This window comes from Salvia hispanica, chromosome 3, assembly GCF_029641045.1.
Source record: "Salvia hispanica isolate PSC_SH4W2 chromosome 3, Shi_PSC_v1, whole genome shotgun sequence".
NCBI lineage: Eukaryota > Viridiplantae > Streptophyta > Magnoliopsida > Lamiales > Lamiaceae > Salvia > Salvia hispanica.
In genome coordinates, this window is record NC_142694.1 from 4,961,099 (window position 1) to 4,978,365 (window position 17,267).

The 17,267-nt window shown below is 34.9% G+C and overlaps 2 protein-coding genes, 1 non-coding gene and 1 pseudogene across 4 annotated transcripts; 1 reads left to right on the plus strand and 3 right to left on the minus strand.

Moving 5' to 3' along the window:
* Nucleotides 1-81: 81 nt before the first annotated feature.
* Nucleotides 82-2,878, minus strand: LOC125215545 (F-box protein SKIP8-like; annotated as a pseudogene). The gene is made up of 3 exons (XR_016136697.1): nucleotides 2,241-2,878; nucleotides 867-1,063; nucleotides 82-493 (listed from the first exon to the last, which is right to left on the minus strand). The product of XR_016136697.1 is annotated as an F-box protein SKIP8-like (transcript).
* Nucleotides 2,879-3,077: 199 nt separating this feature from the next.
* Nucleotides 3,078-8,984, minus strand: FTSHI1 (FtsH extracellular protease family). Its single transcript, XM_048115544.2, has 15 exons — nucleotides 8,101-8,984; nucleotides 7,939-8,023; nucleotides 6,884-7,318; nucleotides 6,750-6,803; nucleotides 6,597-6,662; nucleotides 6,204-6,299; nucleotides 5,989-6,117; nucleotides 5,342-5,394; nucleotides 4,837-5,032; nucleotides 4,625-4,739; nucleotides 4,248-4,522; nucleotides 4,033-4,116; nucleotides 3,824-3,936; nucleotides 3,504-3,753; nucleotides 3,078-3,412 (listed from the first exon to the last, which is right to left on the minus strand). The coding sequence occupies exons 1-15, from the start codon at nucleotides 8,790-8,792 to the stop codon at nucleotides 3,236-3,238; spliced, it is 2,820 nt and encodes a 939-aa protein (XP_047971501.2). The 5' UTR covers nucleotides 8,793-8,984; the 3' UTR covers nucleotides 3,078-3,235.
* Nucleotides 8,985-9,817: 833 nt separating this feature from the next.
* Nucleotides 9,818-14,124, plus strand: LOC148930004 (la-related protein 1B-like). The gene is made up of 4 exons (XM_089069057.1): nucleotides 9,818-9,991; nucleotides 13,666-13,756; nucleotides 13,838-13,912; nucleotides 13,990-14,124. The coding sequence occupies exons 1-4, from the start codon at nucleotides 9,900-9,902 to the stop codon at nucleotides 14,122-14,124; spliced, it is 393 nt and encodes a 130-aa protein (XP_088925183.1). The 5' UTR covers nucleotides 9,818-9,899.
* An 84-nt stretch (nucleotides 14,125-14,208) lies between these two features.
* Nucleotides 14,209-14,281, minus strand: TRNAA-CGC (transfer RNA alanine (anticodon CGC)). The gene has a single exon. It is a non-coding gene; the product is annotated as a tRNA-Ala (tRNA).
* Nucleotides 14,282-17,267: the final 2,986 nt, after the last annotated feature.

The window sequence follows — 17,267 nt, forward strand, 5'->3', positions numbered from 1 at the left end:
CTATGTTTCCAGATAAATAATTTCTTGAGCTGTGATCCCATTACCTAAATAAATTTGACTTGACAAAAATGAAGCAAGGAAGAAGAAAAGTTGCTCTGTGCATGCATTTTGTCATAAAATCAGCCGAGAATTCAAAGAGAGGGGAAGAAAAAAATACTAGTAGCTCATAAAATCCCCCTAATACATCTTTCTTTCAACTATGATGAATTAATTCTACTTCCTCTACACATGCACAGGTTGTTGCCCATGGCCATGCCCACCTCCTCCAATCCACACTAAATCCGAGGAGTGGTAGTGCACCATGTTCCATCTTCCATCGCGCAATTCATATATATTCGTCATATTGAACAGACCAGGTACGTTCTCAAGATACACTTTCATCGTCAGCCAAGCCACATTTGACAATACACGAACCCTCACATCTTGTATCCGGAAAGCAGCCACATCCTCCCTGCCAAGTAATATCTGCCTGCTCCCCATCACTGCATTGTAACTAGAAACAGAGTCAACCAACATGTTATAAGCTACTGTCTGCATAGGTGTATAAAAGGTTTAACCATGCTAGGGCATAATGAAATGCAAATATCATGTTAATGAGATGGTGATGAAACAAAAGTCGGTATAAGAAGCACACATGATTTCACAAATCAAGCTTAATTAGAGAAAAAACACATCAAGGTTCAGGGACCCAAAGATATCATGTTCTGATTAAGACTTTGGCATGTGTTTTTTTTATTGCAGAATCTGACAAAGTGAATCATGCATACATGGTCACAAAGGAAATTGAAAAGCCTCACTCGTGTTGGATATAAAAAATACTCTACTTAGTTAGCATAAAGTAAAGAACTTTGAAGATAGCAGCATACCCACTAAATGAGTCCCAATTTGGGCGGAAACACTTCACTTAATCAGCATGAAGCCAAAATTGACGCATACCTTGAACCATTCTTTCCCTGACCCTCCTAAAAAATTCAGCATTTGTCGTAACAACAGCTCTTGTAGCAGCATAATATGCTTTCCACCCATTAGGTGGGGTTACACTGTCTTGTTCCGAAGTGAAATCCTATTAGAAAATCAAAAGAAGCATAATTAGCACAATAAACACGTCATCACTGATTGCTAGCAACTATAAACCACAACACAGTTATAAACAAGTAGCACATAATTTTGAAGTCAACCAATGAATTTCCTGATTCAATAATGATTCAACAGTCGATTGCCGATCACAGTATGATTTCTTCTTTCACGATATTAAATTGGCAACTCCACTCTCTTAGCTAAAACATGCAATACAACTGTAGGCTTGCTTTTCTCTTTTAAATGGTGACAAAATGGCGTACTAAATTATAGAATTGTTTTCGGAAAGGGACATATACCCCCCTTTATCCATTTATTGGATATGGCAGGATTCAGGAAACATGAAAAAAAACCTCCTGTCTCCACCAGGAGAAGCAACATAAGCTAATATGATATCTTAGTACAAATACCCTCTTAACAATTAAATGAATTTAATTACCCTATAGCTTCAATATGGCAAGCCTTATTATCACCATGTAAGAATTAAGATAACACTTCTTGCATTAGAAAACCTTTGTGTCCATAAGAACTTCAAGACTACAATAATGTAGTAGCATATATAAACTGTACAAATGCAACTCGAGAAGTGAGGATATACACAGATCACGCACTCACATACAGGGGAAGCAGATTAAGACTAACCAACTTCTTGCTAATTGCATTTGCCCAAGACGACAAAGTTATACATCCCAGACATTTCACAAAATTACTTTTCCATGTAAAATATTATCCTCAGAGTTTTAAATAAATAGACATAAAAATTTAATTAAATAACATAGTTGGGGCATCTATCATTACTAAGGGCCATTTGATCTCAAGAAGACAGCAAAATGCAGAGATATACAGAAGCATCATGATCCAAAACCAATTCGATTTCTACTAATACATTATTCACTTCCTAATCAGCCAATAACCTACCAGAGCCTGTTTCTTTAAAACATATTAAGCTCCTATAACATCAATTAACAGTCAAATCTTGAATTCTGATTTCTTGTTCCTTTTACTTCCAGTTCCATTTCCAACAATTAAACCAGGTTTCCCACACATCTCAGCAAAGCAATCACATCAACTTAAACAACAAGGAGCCATTCACAAATCGAAAAACAAATGAAACACCACTTAAAATTCAGAAAAAAAATCTTGAGAAGTGAAATCCAACCAACCTTACGGTAAAGCGCCTTCCAGGCATAGTCATCATTGGCAGCATTGCGCATGTGCGAATTTGTCATGGAGAGACAACAGAGGCTCCGATAATCCAAGTAACTCAGGGCATGCGAAGTGATCTCAGGCATCAGTTGCTCCATCATCGACTCCCCCGACTGTCTCTCCACACCACCATTTTCAGTCGCACCTTCATTCACCTGCACAGCCATTTCCACACCACCAATTTCCGCGCAAATTGGAACAGCTCAGTCCTAACTTGACCCTCCGGAATACCACAGAAAACAGTTGCTAATAGGGCTACCAAACAATCGGCCGCAGAAACCTCAAAATCCATTCATCCACCATGAAATTGCAGTAACATGGATTGCAATTCATGAAAGGGGTAAAAGAACACAGACAACCCAATATGTTAAAACCCTAAGTATTTTACAGAAAAAAAATGTGGTTTTGCATGTAATTTCCTGTTTAGGTGGGGTTCTATCTTCTCCCTGTTTCCGAGTATGGGTGTGTTTGGAAAGAGTGAGAGAGAGGGGTTAGGAGAGAGGGAATATATTGACGGTTTTACAACCGAATCCATTTTCATTTTTCGACAAGGGTGTGTTGAGAAACCATGAACGAATGAGCAGAGAGAGCAGAGCCTATGCAAATACGACGTCAATTCAGGGGTATTTTCGTAACAAACTAACTGCTTTTAAACTATGCTGAACCGGACCGGTTTATTTTTTTTTCATGATGTATTTTTGCTAGCAAGTTATTAGTTGATAATGATATTTTTTCTCCATATTTACAAAAATATGTTAGGAAGCATCAATTTGTTGAAATTTAACACCTTCAAATCCGTATCAATATGTGGTTGTGATATATGACTACAATGTTTTGAATATCATGTTAAAATTACAATGAAATTAAATCTCAACTTGGGTACAACATACTCATCCCAACTATCTAACTAATGAACAAAAATTTCGGCATTATATGAGCATCTATCAAAATGTCATGAATTCAGCATGGTGTACTCCAACTCTTCAGTCTCACCCACATCCTGTTGGAACAATGGAAGGCTCCCTGGTTCCCTTTCTTCCAAAACGAGGCTCGTAGGCGTCTGCGGAGGATAGTTCTCAATAATAAAATCAATCTCTTCCCCTGTAAGCTCTCTCTGATCAACAAGGACCTGCAACATGAAACAAATCTTTCTGTATAACCACTGGAGCTCTTCAAATCAACAGCTCTACTAGACCAATAATCTTGACTAAACCACGTACCTTAACCGTTTTGAGTAAAGCAGCATTGTGCTTCTTAAGCAATGAAACAGTCTTTCCATACATATCATGCATTAGCTTCTCCGTCCTCCTTGCAATGTCGTCATCCATTTTAAAGTTGACAGGAGGCTCGATCAGATCATAATCGTCGTACAGAGAACCCTCAAAGTCGATTCTTGGACCAACAAATTTACTTCTCTTTCTCCATGGAGGCGGTTCGCCATGCACTGTCATTGGGTTCTCCAAATTCCATCTGCAAGAAACACAATTAGTAACGATGCAGGGAGCAGAGAACCATAGGAAACACAGTGGATAACACATACATTGAGATTATCTTACGAGCGAGCCAAGATGCATCAGCCAGATAACTGACTGATGCTTTAGAAGTGTCTCGTCCAAAAATTACTTCTTCAGCAGCTCTCCCTCCTAGTAATACCTTTAAATAGAAAATCTCAACACCTTTATAATCTCAACTACATACTGTAAAACTAGGAGAGAATAGTGAAATATCGTCGAAACTGAAATGGCAGACCTGAAGGCGGTGTAATAACTGAGGATAGCGCTCAAATATGTATGACTCATCATCAAGACGGTGAAATACAACTTGGGACAGTGTCTGCAAGAGACATCTCAATATCATCAGTGAAAAGGTGAGAAAAAGAACCATTAGCATAAACACGTTGATTGTGCTACAATATTGTGTAAACTCCAACATTCGTAGAAAATCAACGGATAAAGAGGCAAAACCTGTCCACGAGGATCAATTGATACACGATCACAACGCTCAACTTTTGCATTCTCACAACGCCTTAGCAGATGCGAAGTCAAAGCAGTCCCTACTTCTACAGTAGCTCGTCGACATTGTCCTTGATGACCTAGGTCTATCCCGACACGCTTAGGACCCACCGTGAGACGGTCAACTGCATCATCCATATCTGACTGAAGAATAGCAGTATGACTTTTCCTCACTGCCACAAGAGCAGCCTCTTGGAGAAGTTGTGCCAACTTTGCACCTGACCACCCTGGTTACAATGATTACGGCAATGAAGATTAGAGAATAGCACTGTATGAAAAAATCACCTTCAGTTTAATACAGAAAAAAAAATCAACAGTCAATTGCTCACCTGGTAGGTTGTTTGCATAGGTCGACAAATCGACAGTATTTGATAGTTTCACTTTCCGTGCATGAACTTTTAGAATTTCCAATCTCCCTTTTGCATTTGGAGGACGGATTCTTATCTAGAATCAACCAAAACAGTTACAAAAGCCTGTCCATGCATCGCGAAGAAAGTAATCAAGCTTTGATGACTCAATACTCTGTTCAAGGAAAACACACCTTACGATCAAAGCGACCAGGACGAAGAAGGGCAGGATCTAGCAAATCCATCCTGTTGGTGGCACCCAAAAATATAACACCTTTGCCTGTATCAAATCCATCTAGTTCTATCAAGAGCTGGTTCAATGTAGTCTCCCTTTCTTGAGTAAATGCATTGTACATGTCATCTGATGATTCTTGGAATGCTCCCTGTCGCCTATTATCAACAAAATTCAACAAGAAAACATTAGTAGTACAAAGCAAGAACAGAGAAACTATCATAATACAAATTGTTTGAAGGGGGCACGACGCAATAGATCAGGTATGATCAGCATTACAGCATGCATATCTTACACTAGAGGCCCAGATCAAGTACAACTCCAAGTACATGAAATCCTGAGTTTATTCTGGCAACCAGAAGTTGCTTGTAGGAAGTATATGGCAATTGTGGATATAAATCTAGGACAAGCAAGTTGCTAATTTAAACTTGGTGCCAAGAAAGAAAAAATAAATTGAATAGCCATACCTTGTGGCCAGTGCATCAATTTCGTCAATAAAAATGACCGATGGTTTATTGACCTGCAAAAGAGCATATATAATCAATAAAGGAGTATACCGAATAACCACCTTTACAACCTAAAATCTGCTAGACGACTCACTGAAACTTTAGTCTCTATAGATGCCATTTTTGAGCAATAAGGATGGACTAGTTACTTACTCATCCTATTGACTCAATAGTTCCCCTGTCATTATCTTCAAGGAAAACTGAGAATAATATTATTGGAATGTTCAGTGGAAATTTCCTGTTGTGTTTTATTTTCCAAATTAAACCAATTAACTTCAGCCATGTAGATGACACCAATAAGGTGCACGGCAAAAGCACCGAAAAGTGAAATATGATATGCCAAACTAGCTAGCCTAACTTATAAGAATGCTAAACCTGAGATCTCTGAGATGATTATGAAAATGGCAACCTAACTGGAGCAATATATCATAATTGAGGACAGGATGCCAAGTAATTCACAAGCTGAATCTTATTTTATACTGAAAACAGAGACAAATTTTTTGTATGGAATGAATACAGCATAGCTTTTCAGAAAAAAATGTTGGTATGGCCAATAATAATTTAGTACTGACATAAACCTCGCACAAATGATACAAATGAACAGTTACCTTTGCTCTCTTAAATAAGTCCCTGATACGAGCAGAACCAACACCAACTAGTACTTCAACAAATTCCGATCCAGCCATTTGATAAAATGGAACACCGGCTTCACCAGCTATGGCTTTTGCAACTAGTGTCTGGTAATGAGCCATTTAACTGTATAACTCATTGTATGATATTTGTAATTCATGTTTCTAAAAAAAAAGAGAGAGAGACAACTGACCTTGCCACATCCAGGAGGGCCCTCAAGTAGTACTCCATGAGGAGGTTTTATTCCCATTTTATCAAATAGCTCAGGATTCTTTAGGTATCTAACCAACTGATTTGCAGCCAAAAAAAAAAGAGGGATCAGAAAGGTTCAAAGTTCTGTGATCACTACATATCAACAATCATATTTCACATCTCATTTGAAAATTTGAGGTCAAAGAAATTGCATATCAAACACTATCTTAGCTAAAAGTATTTCTATGTGCAAATAAATTAGTGAAAGAATAATTAGCTTAAGAGGATAAATTATTTAAAATGCATCGATTCAGGTTTGCCTCTTAGAATTTATGTGGGGTGAAGAGTTGCAAAATTCCAATAGCTATTATATAATTATTCTGAAAAATGATACCTCCTGGAGCTCTTCCACTGCTTCCTCAATGCCTGCCACATCATTAAACATGACTCCGGTGGAACCCTGCAGACATGTTATTCTCAGCATGCTATGGAAACAAATATAATGGTTTACTAAAACTAGAAAGCAAATACAAGTATATTAACTAACATCAACACGGGCTTGTGGCTTTGACTGAGAGAATTCAATGCCTTGCCATATATCCTGCATGAAGTAGAAGTAGCAATTGTAACGAACTGCTAACAGCAAAGCTATCAAAAGAAAATGATGGAAGTGAAGCCCACCCATTTTCTGAAATTCTTAGGTCTTCTAGATAGGGTGAAACGAACAAGAAGCACCATTGTCACAAAGACCAACATGATTGGCTTTAGCATCTCAATACTGGCAGAAACCCCACCAAAAGTGTAGAGCTCATATAGTTTTGATGTAACTGCTCCATCTCCAAGATATTCAGCAAGATTATCCCAGATTCTTTCTAGAACCCCAAATGTAAGACCTAAAAATAGCTTGAGAAATGGCTTGGTCAGAGGCCATATGACATATGCAGCTACACCAAAGACAAAGGTGGTAGCAGCAAATACTGCAGAAGCCAAAAATCCCCCGACTACAACTGCAGCTGCAGCCATTGCAGCAGTCAGCATCCCAAGTTCAACCATCACCCTGCTGGAAATCTTTGAAGCTATAGGATGAGGATATTCTGGCAGCTTTCCAACCCAGGCCTCGAGAAAGTGAAAAAAGAGGTGTAAGACAACTCACATGCCCCATTCATTTATATAATCCAGCATACTGACAAACTACACTTCTAAATAATTTTGGCCTAGGCAATCAATCTAAGCAATGCAATTCTATTAGTACTAGCTTCTGAATTCCATAGTGCTTGGCAATAACTACAAGTGGAAAAATCAAATGGATTCTGTCATCAAGAAACTATATTATCGACCTAGATGATTAAACCATGATAGCTTGCTTATGTTTCTTGCTGTCATCATGATCTTACACGACCAACACTGTTACTAATTAGGGAAAGTATGTGGTCTTATGCCATACAAAATGTAGTCCTGTGAGGAAATAATTAAACTATACAACTAAAGAGGTTTCACATTTTACACTACGATTATTTATACTATATTGTCTTTAAGTTATTATAATGGCACTATGCAAGTGTTTGTAGCATCTCAAGATTGTACTGGAGATATTAAGTGGCCATTCTAGACATGTTAATGTTCACTTGTGTTTCTCATTTTTCAGAGCATGGGGAATAGAAAGGATATGTGTCTACCGTTTAACATGAGTGTATGAATCCTGGAAAAGCTTTTAAATAAATGATAAATGTTGATACCAGTGTTTGCTTCTCTACTTCTTTCCGTGGTCCATCATATGTCTCCAGAAGATCTTGCACTTGTTCTTCATCCAGTCTCATAGCCCTGCAACCACAACTCGTGAATTCAAGCACATGATCAAACACAAAGCAGCAACAAACTTTGATATACTCACTACACACCATTTAGTTCGGTGCAAGCTTGTTTCTCCAGGAATTTCTTTCAAATCAACAACGAAATCCCTGTAAAGAGCGTCACCATATAGAACCCCGCCATCCTCCTTAAAACTCACCAACTTCACCTTATCACTATTCATATACTTCCTAAAATCATCATAGCTCATTTTGGGCAACTCCTTCACATTCTTATCGAACTCGTCTTCTTCAGATATATTGCCCACAAAAACCTGCTCCGGTACAAAGAGCTTCCCTTTGTACTCCCTTAACAAATCCTTCAAATACACCTCCGTCTCCGGCTTCACATCACCGCCACTCTCCTTAACACTTCCACCCACCAATGCCTTCAAATTCAACCTATTCATAATCCCCTGAACTCTCTCATTGAAACCCTTTTTACTCAGGCTCTCCTTCTCTTTCAACGTGTACAATTTATCCCCAATCAAATACTTGGGTTCAATTTGGCTGGGGTTTTCCCTCAAAACCCTGGCTACAAAATCCTCATCTCCAGCACCCGAATTCGCCGACGAGGTCGAATTGGAACTAGCTTTCGGTATAAAAACACGTGGGTGGCAATTAAGCTGCACTCTTTTGGCGGGTTTCAGGGAAAAATACAAATTCTTTCGAGTTCTTTGACTGGGGAATACCGTGGGAAAATGAATCAATGGCTTAGAAGTTCCCAACGGTGCGGAATACATATTTTCTAGCTAAAACTTGGGGTGTATTAATTTATGGAATTTGGGCATTCTTAGTTTGAGAAATTTACATGAAGACGGCGCTAGAGGTAGTGTGAAATCATAGCAAAAATGCAGATGCCCAAAACCAGGTGAAGGAAGATTATTCAGTAGAGAGATGAAGATGATGCAGGAGATATCGCTCTTTGTGACTAACGATTATTACGATACAAGCAAGTATCTTTATTTGCGAGTTTAGCGACTATAACTCAAGCTCAAACAATATGAAAAATAGTTATTCGCCTTATTGTATTTATAAATCATTTAATAAAAAGGTAGTGATATATGCAAAATTAATTGCTAACGCCGTAGTGCACCAGCACAACTTACAGATTCAATATAGTATTCATTTTAGAAGAGCATGTACTAAAATAATTTAAAATGAATTCCATATTTTTAAAATTTGGATTTTCTAAAATGAACTTAAACGATTTAAATCTTAAGGTTCGAATTAGTTCGACTTTGATTAATCCTAATAAATAAATCGAGAGACATGTTTTGAAGCGGACAACATTTAGTTTTGATTGAAATACTTTAAAAAAACTAGTATTATTGATGTCATTAATCAATCAAATTAATTAAAATCAAAGTTTGATGGTATCATTTTCTTTATATTTCAAATAAATCAATAAAATAATAAATTGAGATTTGATTTTTAATTAATTTGGTTAGTTAATAGTGTCAGTAAAAACCTTTATTAAGGTATTAGAATTAAAATAAAGGTATAACACAAAATAAATAAATAAAAATATAGATTAAACCAGAATGATACTCATGAATGGTGGCACATGAAATATGCGGCATAATATTTCTCAATAAATTGAATTAGTAAAAACTATTTTAAATTTATTATTTTATCCGTTACCTTAATTTTAAATTACAAATATGTTCATATTATATTATGGCCATATATATGTTTTAGATTTGGAAAATATATAGTTATCATATGTAACATGAATAGACTCATCTACAATAGAATAGGGTTTTTTGTTACTCCTACAATTGCATATAAGAACCCTAATTCGCTCGATTTCTTCTGTTCTTCATATATACCGATTCTCTTTGGTTAGCATGGCTCCTCTTAGTGATCGGCGTCGACGACGTCAATTATCACCACAAGAATTGAGAAACGCCATTCTTAACCAAATTGAATACTACTTCAGGTACGTATACAATTTTCTCTTTTTATATATGTTTGTTTTTCATTTCTTTAATTTTATTTCACAACAAAAAACTGTTGATTTACCAGCGAAAATTAGTAGCAGATTTAGTATGTTGCTATTAGTAGCGGATTGGCGACGGAATGTCCACTAGTAATTTTACAAGCGGAATTAGCAGCAAATTTATGGTGGATTTTGATGCCTCGATCTCGTGTCATAATTAGCAGTGTATATAGCAACGGATTGATGGTCACTGGTAAATAGCAACAAACAAATGTCGCTGGTAAAAAATTACCAACAATATTGTAGCGGAATGATATTCACTTGTAAGTAGCAACAAACAAATGTCGTTGGCAATAAATTACCATCAGAATTGTAGCGGACTAATGTTTACTGGTAAGTAGCAACAGACAAATGTCGTTGGCAATAAATTACCATCAGAATTGTAGCGGACTAATGTTTACTGGTAAGTAGCAACAGACAAATGTCGTTGGCAATAAATTAGCAACAGATTAGCAACGACAAAGGGTTTGCGATTAATCAACAACGGAAAAATGTCGCTGGTAATAAATTACCAACGAAATTACAGTGAACTAATTTTCACTGGTAAGTAGCAATGAATAAATGTCGTTGGTAATATATTACCAACAGATTAGCAACGACGTATGGTTTGATACTAAATAACAACATAAACGATGTCGCTAGTAATAAATTACTAACGAATTAGCAACGGAAAATGGTCCACATGTAATTATCAACGGACAAATACCGCTGGCAATAAATTACCAACGGAATTGTAGTGGATCTTGGTTGCCAAAAGTACTAGCAGAGAATGGTCTGTGGGAAATCAACAACGAAAAAATTTCGTTTGTGATATTTTCTCTTTCATGAAGAAATAAAAAGATACATACAAATTCAAACTCAAATTTGGAGCCAGATGTTGATAATAATCATAACAAAAAATTGCAAAATATTAATAATTAATAATAACTCTAAAATCTAGTCTACAAAAGAAATCAATTATTTATAACAAAACGAAAGAACTGAGAAGTATGACAAATAGGAACAAAAGCATATTATGTATAATCAATCACATCAAGAAAAACTAATATCGAGCAATTTGTTATACCTATTATGAAATGAAAAGTTTGATAAACAATTCAATATGAGTGAAACGCAAATTTAGTACCGGGACATTGCTACTGTCGCTATTGAATTTTATATTATGAAATCTAATTATTCTCTTCTTCCGTTATTGAGAGTCTCATTTCTTGGCGGTACGAATTTTAAGTAATGTTATGAAATGTGAGTGAAATGAGTTAGTAGGATATGAGACCCTATTATCATAATTCATAGTGATCAATAGTATAAATTGTAAATCTAGAGATTTTTTTATTTATATTACTCCAAACATTTACACCAAACTCAAACCCATTTTTCAATATATATCACATTAAACAATAATTTTATTCCAACCATTTTCACAAAATCGAAAAGAATATTTCATATTCACAATAATCCCACAATATTTATCAATAATTTATTTAATTTATTTACTTATAGTATTAAATCATGTTATATTTAATCACATATTATTAAAAAAATAATTAATACTACTAATAATTTATTTAAGACTTATTGTAAAATGAATTTAAAATATTAGAAATATGTGCCTAAACTTAAAAAAAGTATGCGCCCACTGCCCATATTATTAGTTAAATAGTAGTATAAAAAAGTTTAAATTACGCCAATCTCCAATCAAATTAATTCATATGGCTTTACTTTATTTACTAAAATTATCAGCCCAAAGCCCATTTGACACCTACAAATAAAAACCTAAAAAAAGCGGCCGTGGCACTTCTTCACATAGCGTTTCTGAATTCTGGGTCATGTTCTTCAACAAACAAGTTCTTCCTTCTCCATAAATCAGTTATTTCTTCTTCCTCTATTCGAAAATCTTATTTAGTTAGGTCAATATCCCACAATAGATCAAGTCGAATAGCACATAATTCTTCACTATACAGAATTCGACTCAATCCCGCCGCCGCCACCACTTCCTCTCTGCTGCCGTTGCTGCCGCCGCCCCTCACCAGTTTCCATCGACCTGCTCCTCCTCTCACGGTTTCCTCTCTTTAATCTTTCTTCTAATTTTGCTAAAGCGTTATACATACAATTTTTTTTTTTAATTTTGATTGCTTTATATGAATATCATACTTGTGAATTTTCCAATTGATTTGAGTTTTAGACGTTATTGTTAGAGTTTATAGTTTGACTTTGAGTTGGTCATTGCTAGTTTACTCATATTATTTTAAAAACATAAAATGATGAAACTATAATTTTAATTTTTGTTTGGGGATCAGTAGCCTCAGTCCTAGTTTGTGATTTTAACTTTGTGGATCAATATTAACATTAATAAGTTGGAGATTGTATCAAGTATTAAAAAAAATATTTTTCCGTCATGTGAAGTTGAGGAGAATTAGCATTTTCTACTATATTTGCTCAACTTATATTTGTGTATTGCACTAATATATGCATGTGTATTATATATGTAGAGTTGTTGTGGTGGTCACACTCATACTACCGAATCCTCTTGTGCGTGATTTGTAGAAAAACTGAACAAGATATGAATGCCGCACTTGATATATCGGCGGCGGAAAAGGTGTTCCTATCAGTGACTGTGTATGAATCGTTCACGGCATAACATATGAAGTGAAGATTATAAAAGAGAGGATCGACTAATACATGCCCCAGCAGTCCTAGCACTTGAGTAACTCTACTGCTCAATCTGGTCGGGATGATTTTGCAGAATTTGGAGATTGACATCAATTTTTTTATTTATAGACTTATAATTTAAACTCAAAACGGTTTTAGACTTCATATTTTTTTGGAAAAATACATTTGTAGTTTAACAGTTACCCTTCTTTTTGTCTATAGATTGATGTTTATTTATTTGATAATTTGTTGGTTTATTGTAAGCAATTTGTTATAATTGGATCAATAATGTGTAACTTAAATTTAGTAGCGAAATACCAATTGATGATTTTTTTAAAAAATACTTACATTAGGGGCAAATTGAGGTTGCTGCTAATTTGTTGCTAATAGTTAGTAACGAACTGAGTATGTTACTAAAGTTTTCCATGGTTTTAGTACCACAATTTTAGGGCGGATTAAGTGTGTTGTTAATCCGTTGGTAAAAATTTATAATGGACTAGTTTGTTGCTAAAGTGTTCGATCCCTTTTTGATGCCAACATTTTACAAGCGGATTTGGTGCATTGCTAATCCGCTACTAACAATTAGTAACAGACTAGGTCCGCTATTAAAGTTTACGATCTCTTTTTTGATGCCAAAAGTTTAGCGGCAGATTTAGGACGTTGCTAATCCGTCGCTAATAGTTAGTAATGAACTGAGTTTGTTGCTAAAGTTTTTGATCCGTTTTTTATTCCAACAATTATCAACGAAGTCATTATGTTGCTAGTTCGTAACTAAAATAATAGTAGCACAATTTAGTCGCTGCTAAAATTTAGCAGCAAACAATTTAGTAGCGGTGTAGATCTGTTGTTAATCCACTGCTAACCAGTTTTAGCAGCGGAATTATGACTATTAGCAACAAAATTTTCCGCTAGTAAATAGACTTTTTTTTGTAGTGTTTGAAGATAATTTGAACTTGATGTTGCAGTGATGATAATCTTGCTGGAGATGTTTATCTAAAACAGCACATGGACGAAAACGGTTGGGTTCCGATTACTTTTATCACTAGCTTTCCACGAGTAAGTCCTCCATCATGCTTTTCTTCTCTCTTTTTTTTTTAGTTGCATTAGTAAGAAACAAAGTTTGACATACAATTACAGTTTGATAGGCTGACAAAAGATATTGGACTTATTCTGTTCACGTTGATTTCGTGTTCACCAACTGTGGAAGTTGAGGTTTGATTTATCAATTAATTTGGTATATATGCTTTGTTAGCAAATTCCTTGAAATTCTCGTATGTTTGAATTTGTAGGGAATGAAAGTGAGGCGACGCACTAGTTGGAACAGATGGATACTTGACGCCATCATGCGAATGCAGTGGGCTGACGATACTGATACGGGCCTCTCGTTGCCGGATCCTAGCCCAAGCCCAAGCAGTGAATCGTAGAATTATATCAGTGTTATTAATTAGTCTTCAAAATTATAAAAATCTGAGGTATAACAATATTTAATGCTAATGATATAAAAACATTGGAGGTGCGGGGAATCGAACCCCGTGCCTCTCGCATGCGAAGCGAGCGCTCTACCATATGAGCTACACCCCCATACAAGATAACTATCTCTACTTATTTGCTAAGTCGCAATTCTTATTACTATTGCAATTTCTGATTTTACTACTACTACTAGTATTTACCCAGAGGTCTTATATAAAACCTAAAGTGTGACGCTTCCGAATCATTGTTCAAACTTTATGGAAGTCTCTTTGCCATACTATGGATTTCTGTTTTATGTGCTGGAAATTATCATTTTATTAATTTTGATTTTTTTTTCATTTTTTGCAATTTTGTTTCATTTTCTTTTCCAATTTCTAGAGTTTCCAAACCACTTATAAATAGTGATTTTCATTTTTTGCACTCAATTTTTTATAATAATGATGAATATATTTTGAGTTCAAGAAACTAGAATTTTATGTATTTTCTCTATCAATACAATCATTTTTGTGGCATGTGGCATGTTTGCTTAATACTAAACCAACTATGACAGTGATGCAAAATATTGGCAAAAGTAGAAAGGGAAAGTCGGTGCATAGGGTGCAGATTTGGAGTGACTCCTACTAGTAAAGCATTTATTTATATAAATGAACCAAAACACACCAAAAAATAAAGAGAAATTATGAGAATATGCAGGTACGAAATTGCATTTTCAATGAAAGATTAACAAATTTGATAGATATTACTCGTACTAATAAGATACATCTTCTTTTGTAATATCCATCTTTTAAGAACTTCAATATTAGCTATGTTTAGATTTAGTCTGTGATAATTGTAAAAAGAATACCCATGAGAATCTTTTTGGATAGGGTTTTATGATAGGTGTAGGTCAGTAGTCTACCAAGCAATCAAATCTTTGTACAATTTATTCTAACTACAAATATATACAACTTCATCCATTCGTCCCAATTGATCACAACTCTTCTTTTTAGTTTGTAGTATCAACTAAGATCACACATTTCTATTTTAATACTTACACCCACTTTTTCCCTCTCCAGTTAACTGCATTTACCAACAACTCTTAAAATAATATGCCGACTAAGAAATATGTCATCTTAGCCCAGACAGAGAGCGTATAATATTTATAAAAAGTTAAATTAATAGGGACTCATGGCACAGCCGACCACACTTATATATACTCCCTACGTTTTCTAAAAAAAGCAACTTTTGACGACACAAATTTTAATATAAAATTGGTAAAGTAAAAAGAAATAGAAAGAAATATTATGCTAGTGAAAAATGGATCATACCTCATAGAGAGAAAGAAGTTTACTAAAATGAAAACTTTCTATTTTTAGGAAACAAAACAAAAATGAAAGAGTATCTATATAGAAAATAGAGGGAGTAATATTTTGATATTCTTCATTTCTAATAATGTTATTGAGAATTTTGGACATGCTCGACACATTCCTTGGCCAGCCTCGTCGTCTTCTCACCAAGCTAGCAAGTGATAATTGTCTAGTCCCACGACCAAATAGACAAATAGACAAAGGGGTCGTTTAGTTGTCATGATTACTTGTGATTGAAAACTACTTCTATAATCCTTCCTCTGTCCACAAAGAATATGCACTTTGGGCTCGGCACGAGTTTTCATGAAAAATTGAAAAAGTAAGAAAGATGTAGAGATAAAAACTAAAAAAAAATACTGTTAGTGGAGAATGAGTCACACCTTATTAGAATGAAAAGAGTTTTCAAAATTTAAAAATGCATATTCTTGTGGGACGGGGGAGTCTTATTTTTTTTACTTTATTTTCTCAAAAACTTCATACCCGTGATCATGTATATGAGAGAATTCGGAATAAGGGATTAATTTCGCTGACCTCTCGAAATTTAGGATTAAAATCGCTGACCTTTCGTAATTTGGAATCGTGGCATGCGTATTTTTTAGAACAAGGGATTTCTGACATTTTCTCCTTTTTCTATTCATTTTTAATATTACCTCCCTCCCTCCATTTATCAATTGCCTAAATCACCCCTCAAATATTTTACCTAAATTCTATAAAATTTGCCGTCTCTACAAAATGTGAACAATTGCCTAAATTTGCCTGTCTCTACAAAATGTATACATTTGTCGTCTCAATAAAATGTGTACAAAATTTGCCATGCTCTGCAAAATATTTTTAAATAATAATAATAATTTTGTTCAAGACAATTATCAATCACCATACCAATCCATAAACATGTATTTATCATATACCATCTAGAAACATCATATATTTACTTATAAGGATTTATTTTTTTAAAATCCAAAAAAGTAACCATTAAAACTCATCCTCTGTGATTACTTCCACAAAAACATGGATTTAAAAATCATAGTTTCATAAAATACTTCCATAAAGTCATAGTTTCACAAAATACTTCAACAAGACACAAGAGCATAGACAATCCATGAACATGTTCTTCAAAAGCATAATTCCTTAGAATACATTATCACTAAATTGGCTTCCTTGGAGTGAGCTTCTTCTTCGTACATTTTCTCGATGTACGTCTTCTAAGTTTATGCTTTCCTCTACCTCTATGCTATGATTCATTTGGCTGAAATTTTTTCAAACTAATGTCAGTTTATAAAAAATAGTAGGCTCCATGCTACAAATTCTACACAATTAATTCTTTCATATCTTATTGGTTCTTCAACTGCAACTGCCCCCCGCTTTTGGCATGTATTACCATGCATCCCACCTAAAGGTCGTCCCTTTGCACGACTCTTTCTGCAACTCGAGTAAACAAAACAAAAATAAGACCGAGATAATAAAATAAAGAGTAAGATGCAACTCCAAGTAATTATCTTTTCTTTGTGCTATTAAAGACACAAAGCAAACATTGTTTCTTCATCCATCAAGATCTCAGGAGCATCAATTTGTGATTCTTCAAGTGGAGTAATTTCTATGCTATCCCAATCAATACTATCAATTTCATTTATGTGATCCATCCTACCAAATAACAAAAAATTAAATATATCAAAACTGTCAATATAATTTTACAAAGTTCCAAATATATATATATATATATATATATATATGTATAGAAGAAACAAACGAGT

What these genes read in the sequence shown, in the direction of transcription:
- LOC148930004 (XM_089069057.1), top strand. Translation starts at nt 9,900, where the DNA reads ATGGCTCCTCTTAGTGATCGGCGTCGACGACGTCAATTATCACCACAA. An exon ending in CAAATTGAATACTACTTCAG is followed by an intron (nt 9,992 to 13,665) that starts GTACGTATACAA and finishes TTGATGTTGCAG; the next exon opens with TGATGATAATCTTGCTGGAG. An exon ending in TTATCACTAGCTTTCCACGA is followed by an intron (nt 13,757 to 13,837) that starts GTAAGTCCTCCA and finishes ATACAATTACAG; the next exon opens with TTTGATAGGCTGACAAAAGA.
- FTSHI1 (XM_048115544.2), bottom strand. Translation starts at nt 8,792, where the DNA reads ATGTATTCCGCACCGTTGGGAACTTCTAAGCCATTGATTCATTTTCCC. An exon ending in CTGGTCGCTTTGATCGTAAG is followed by an intron (nt 4,740 to 4,836) that starts GTGTGTTTTCCT and finishes GGTTGATTCTAG; the next exon opens with ATAAGAATCCGTCCTCCAAA. An exon ending in CTATGCAAACAACCTACCAG is followed by an intron (nt 4,523 to 4,624) that starts GTGAGCAATTGA and finishes CATTGTAACCAG; the next exon opens with GGTGGTCAGGTGCAAAGTTG.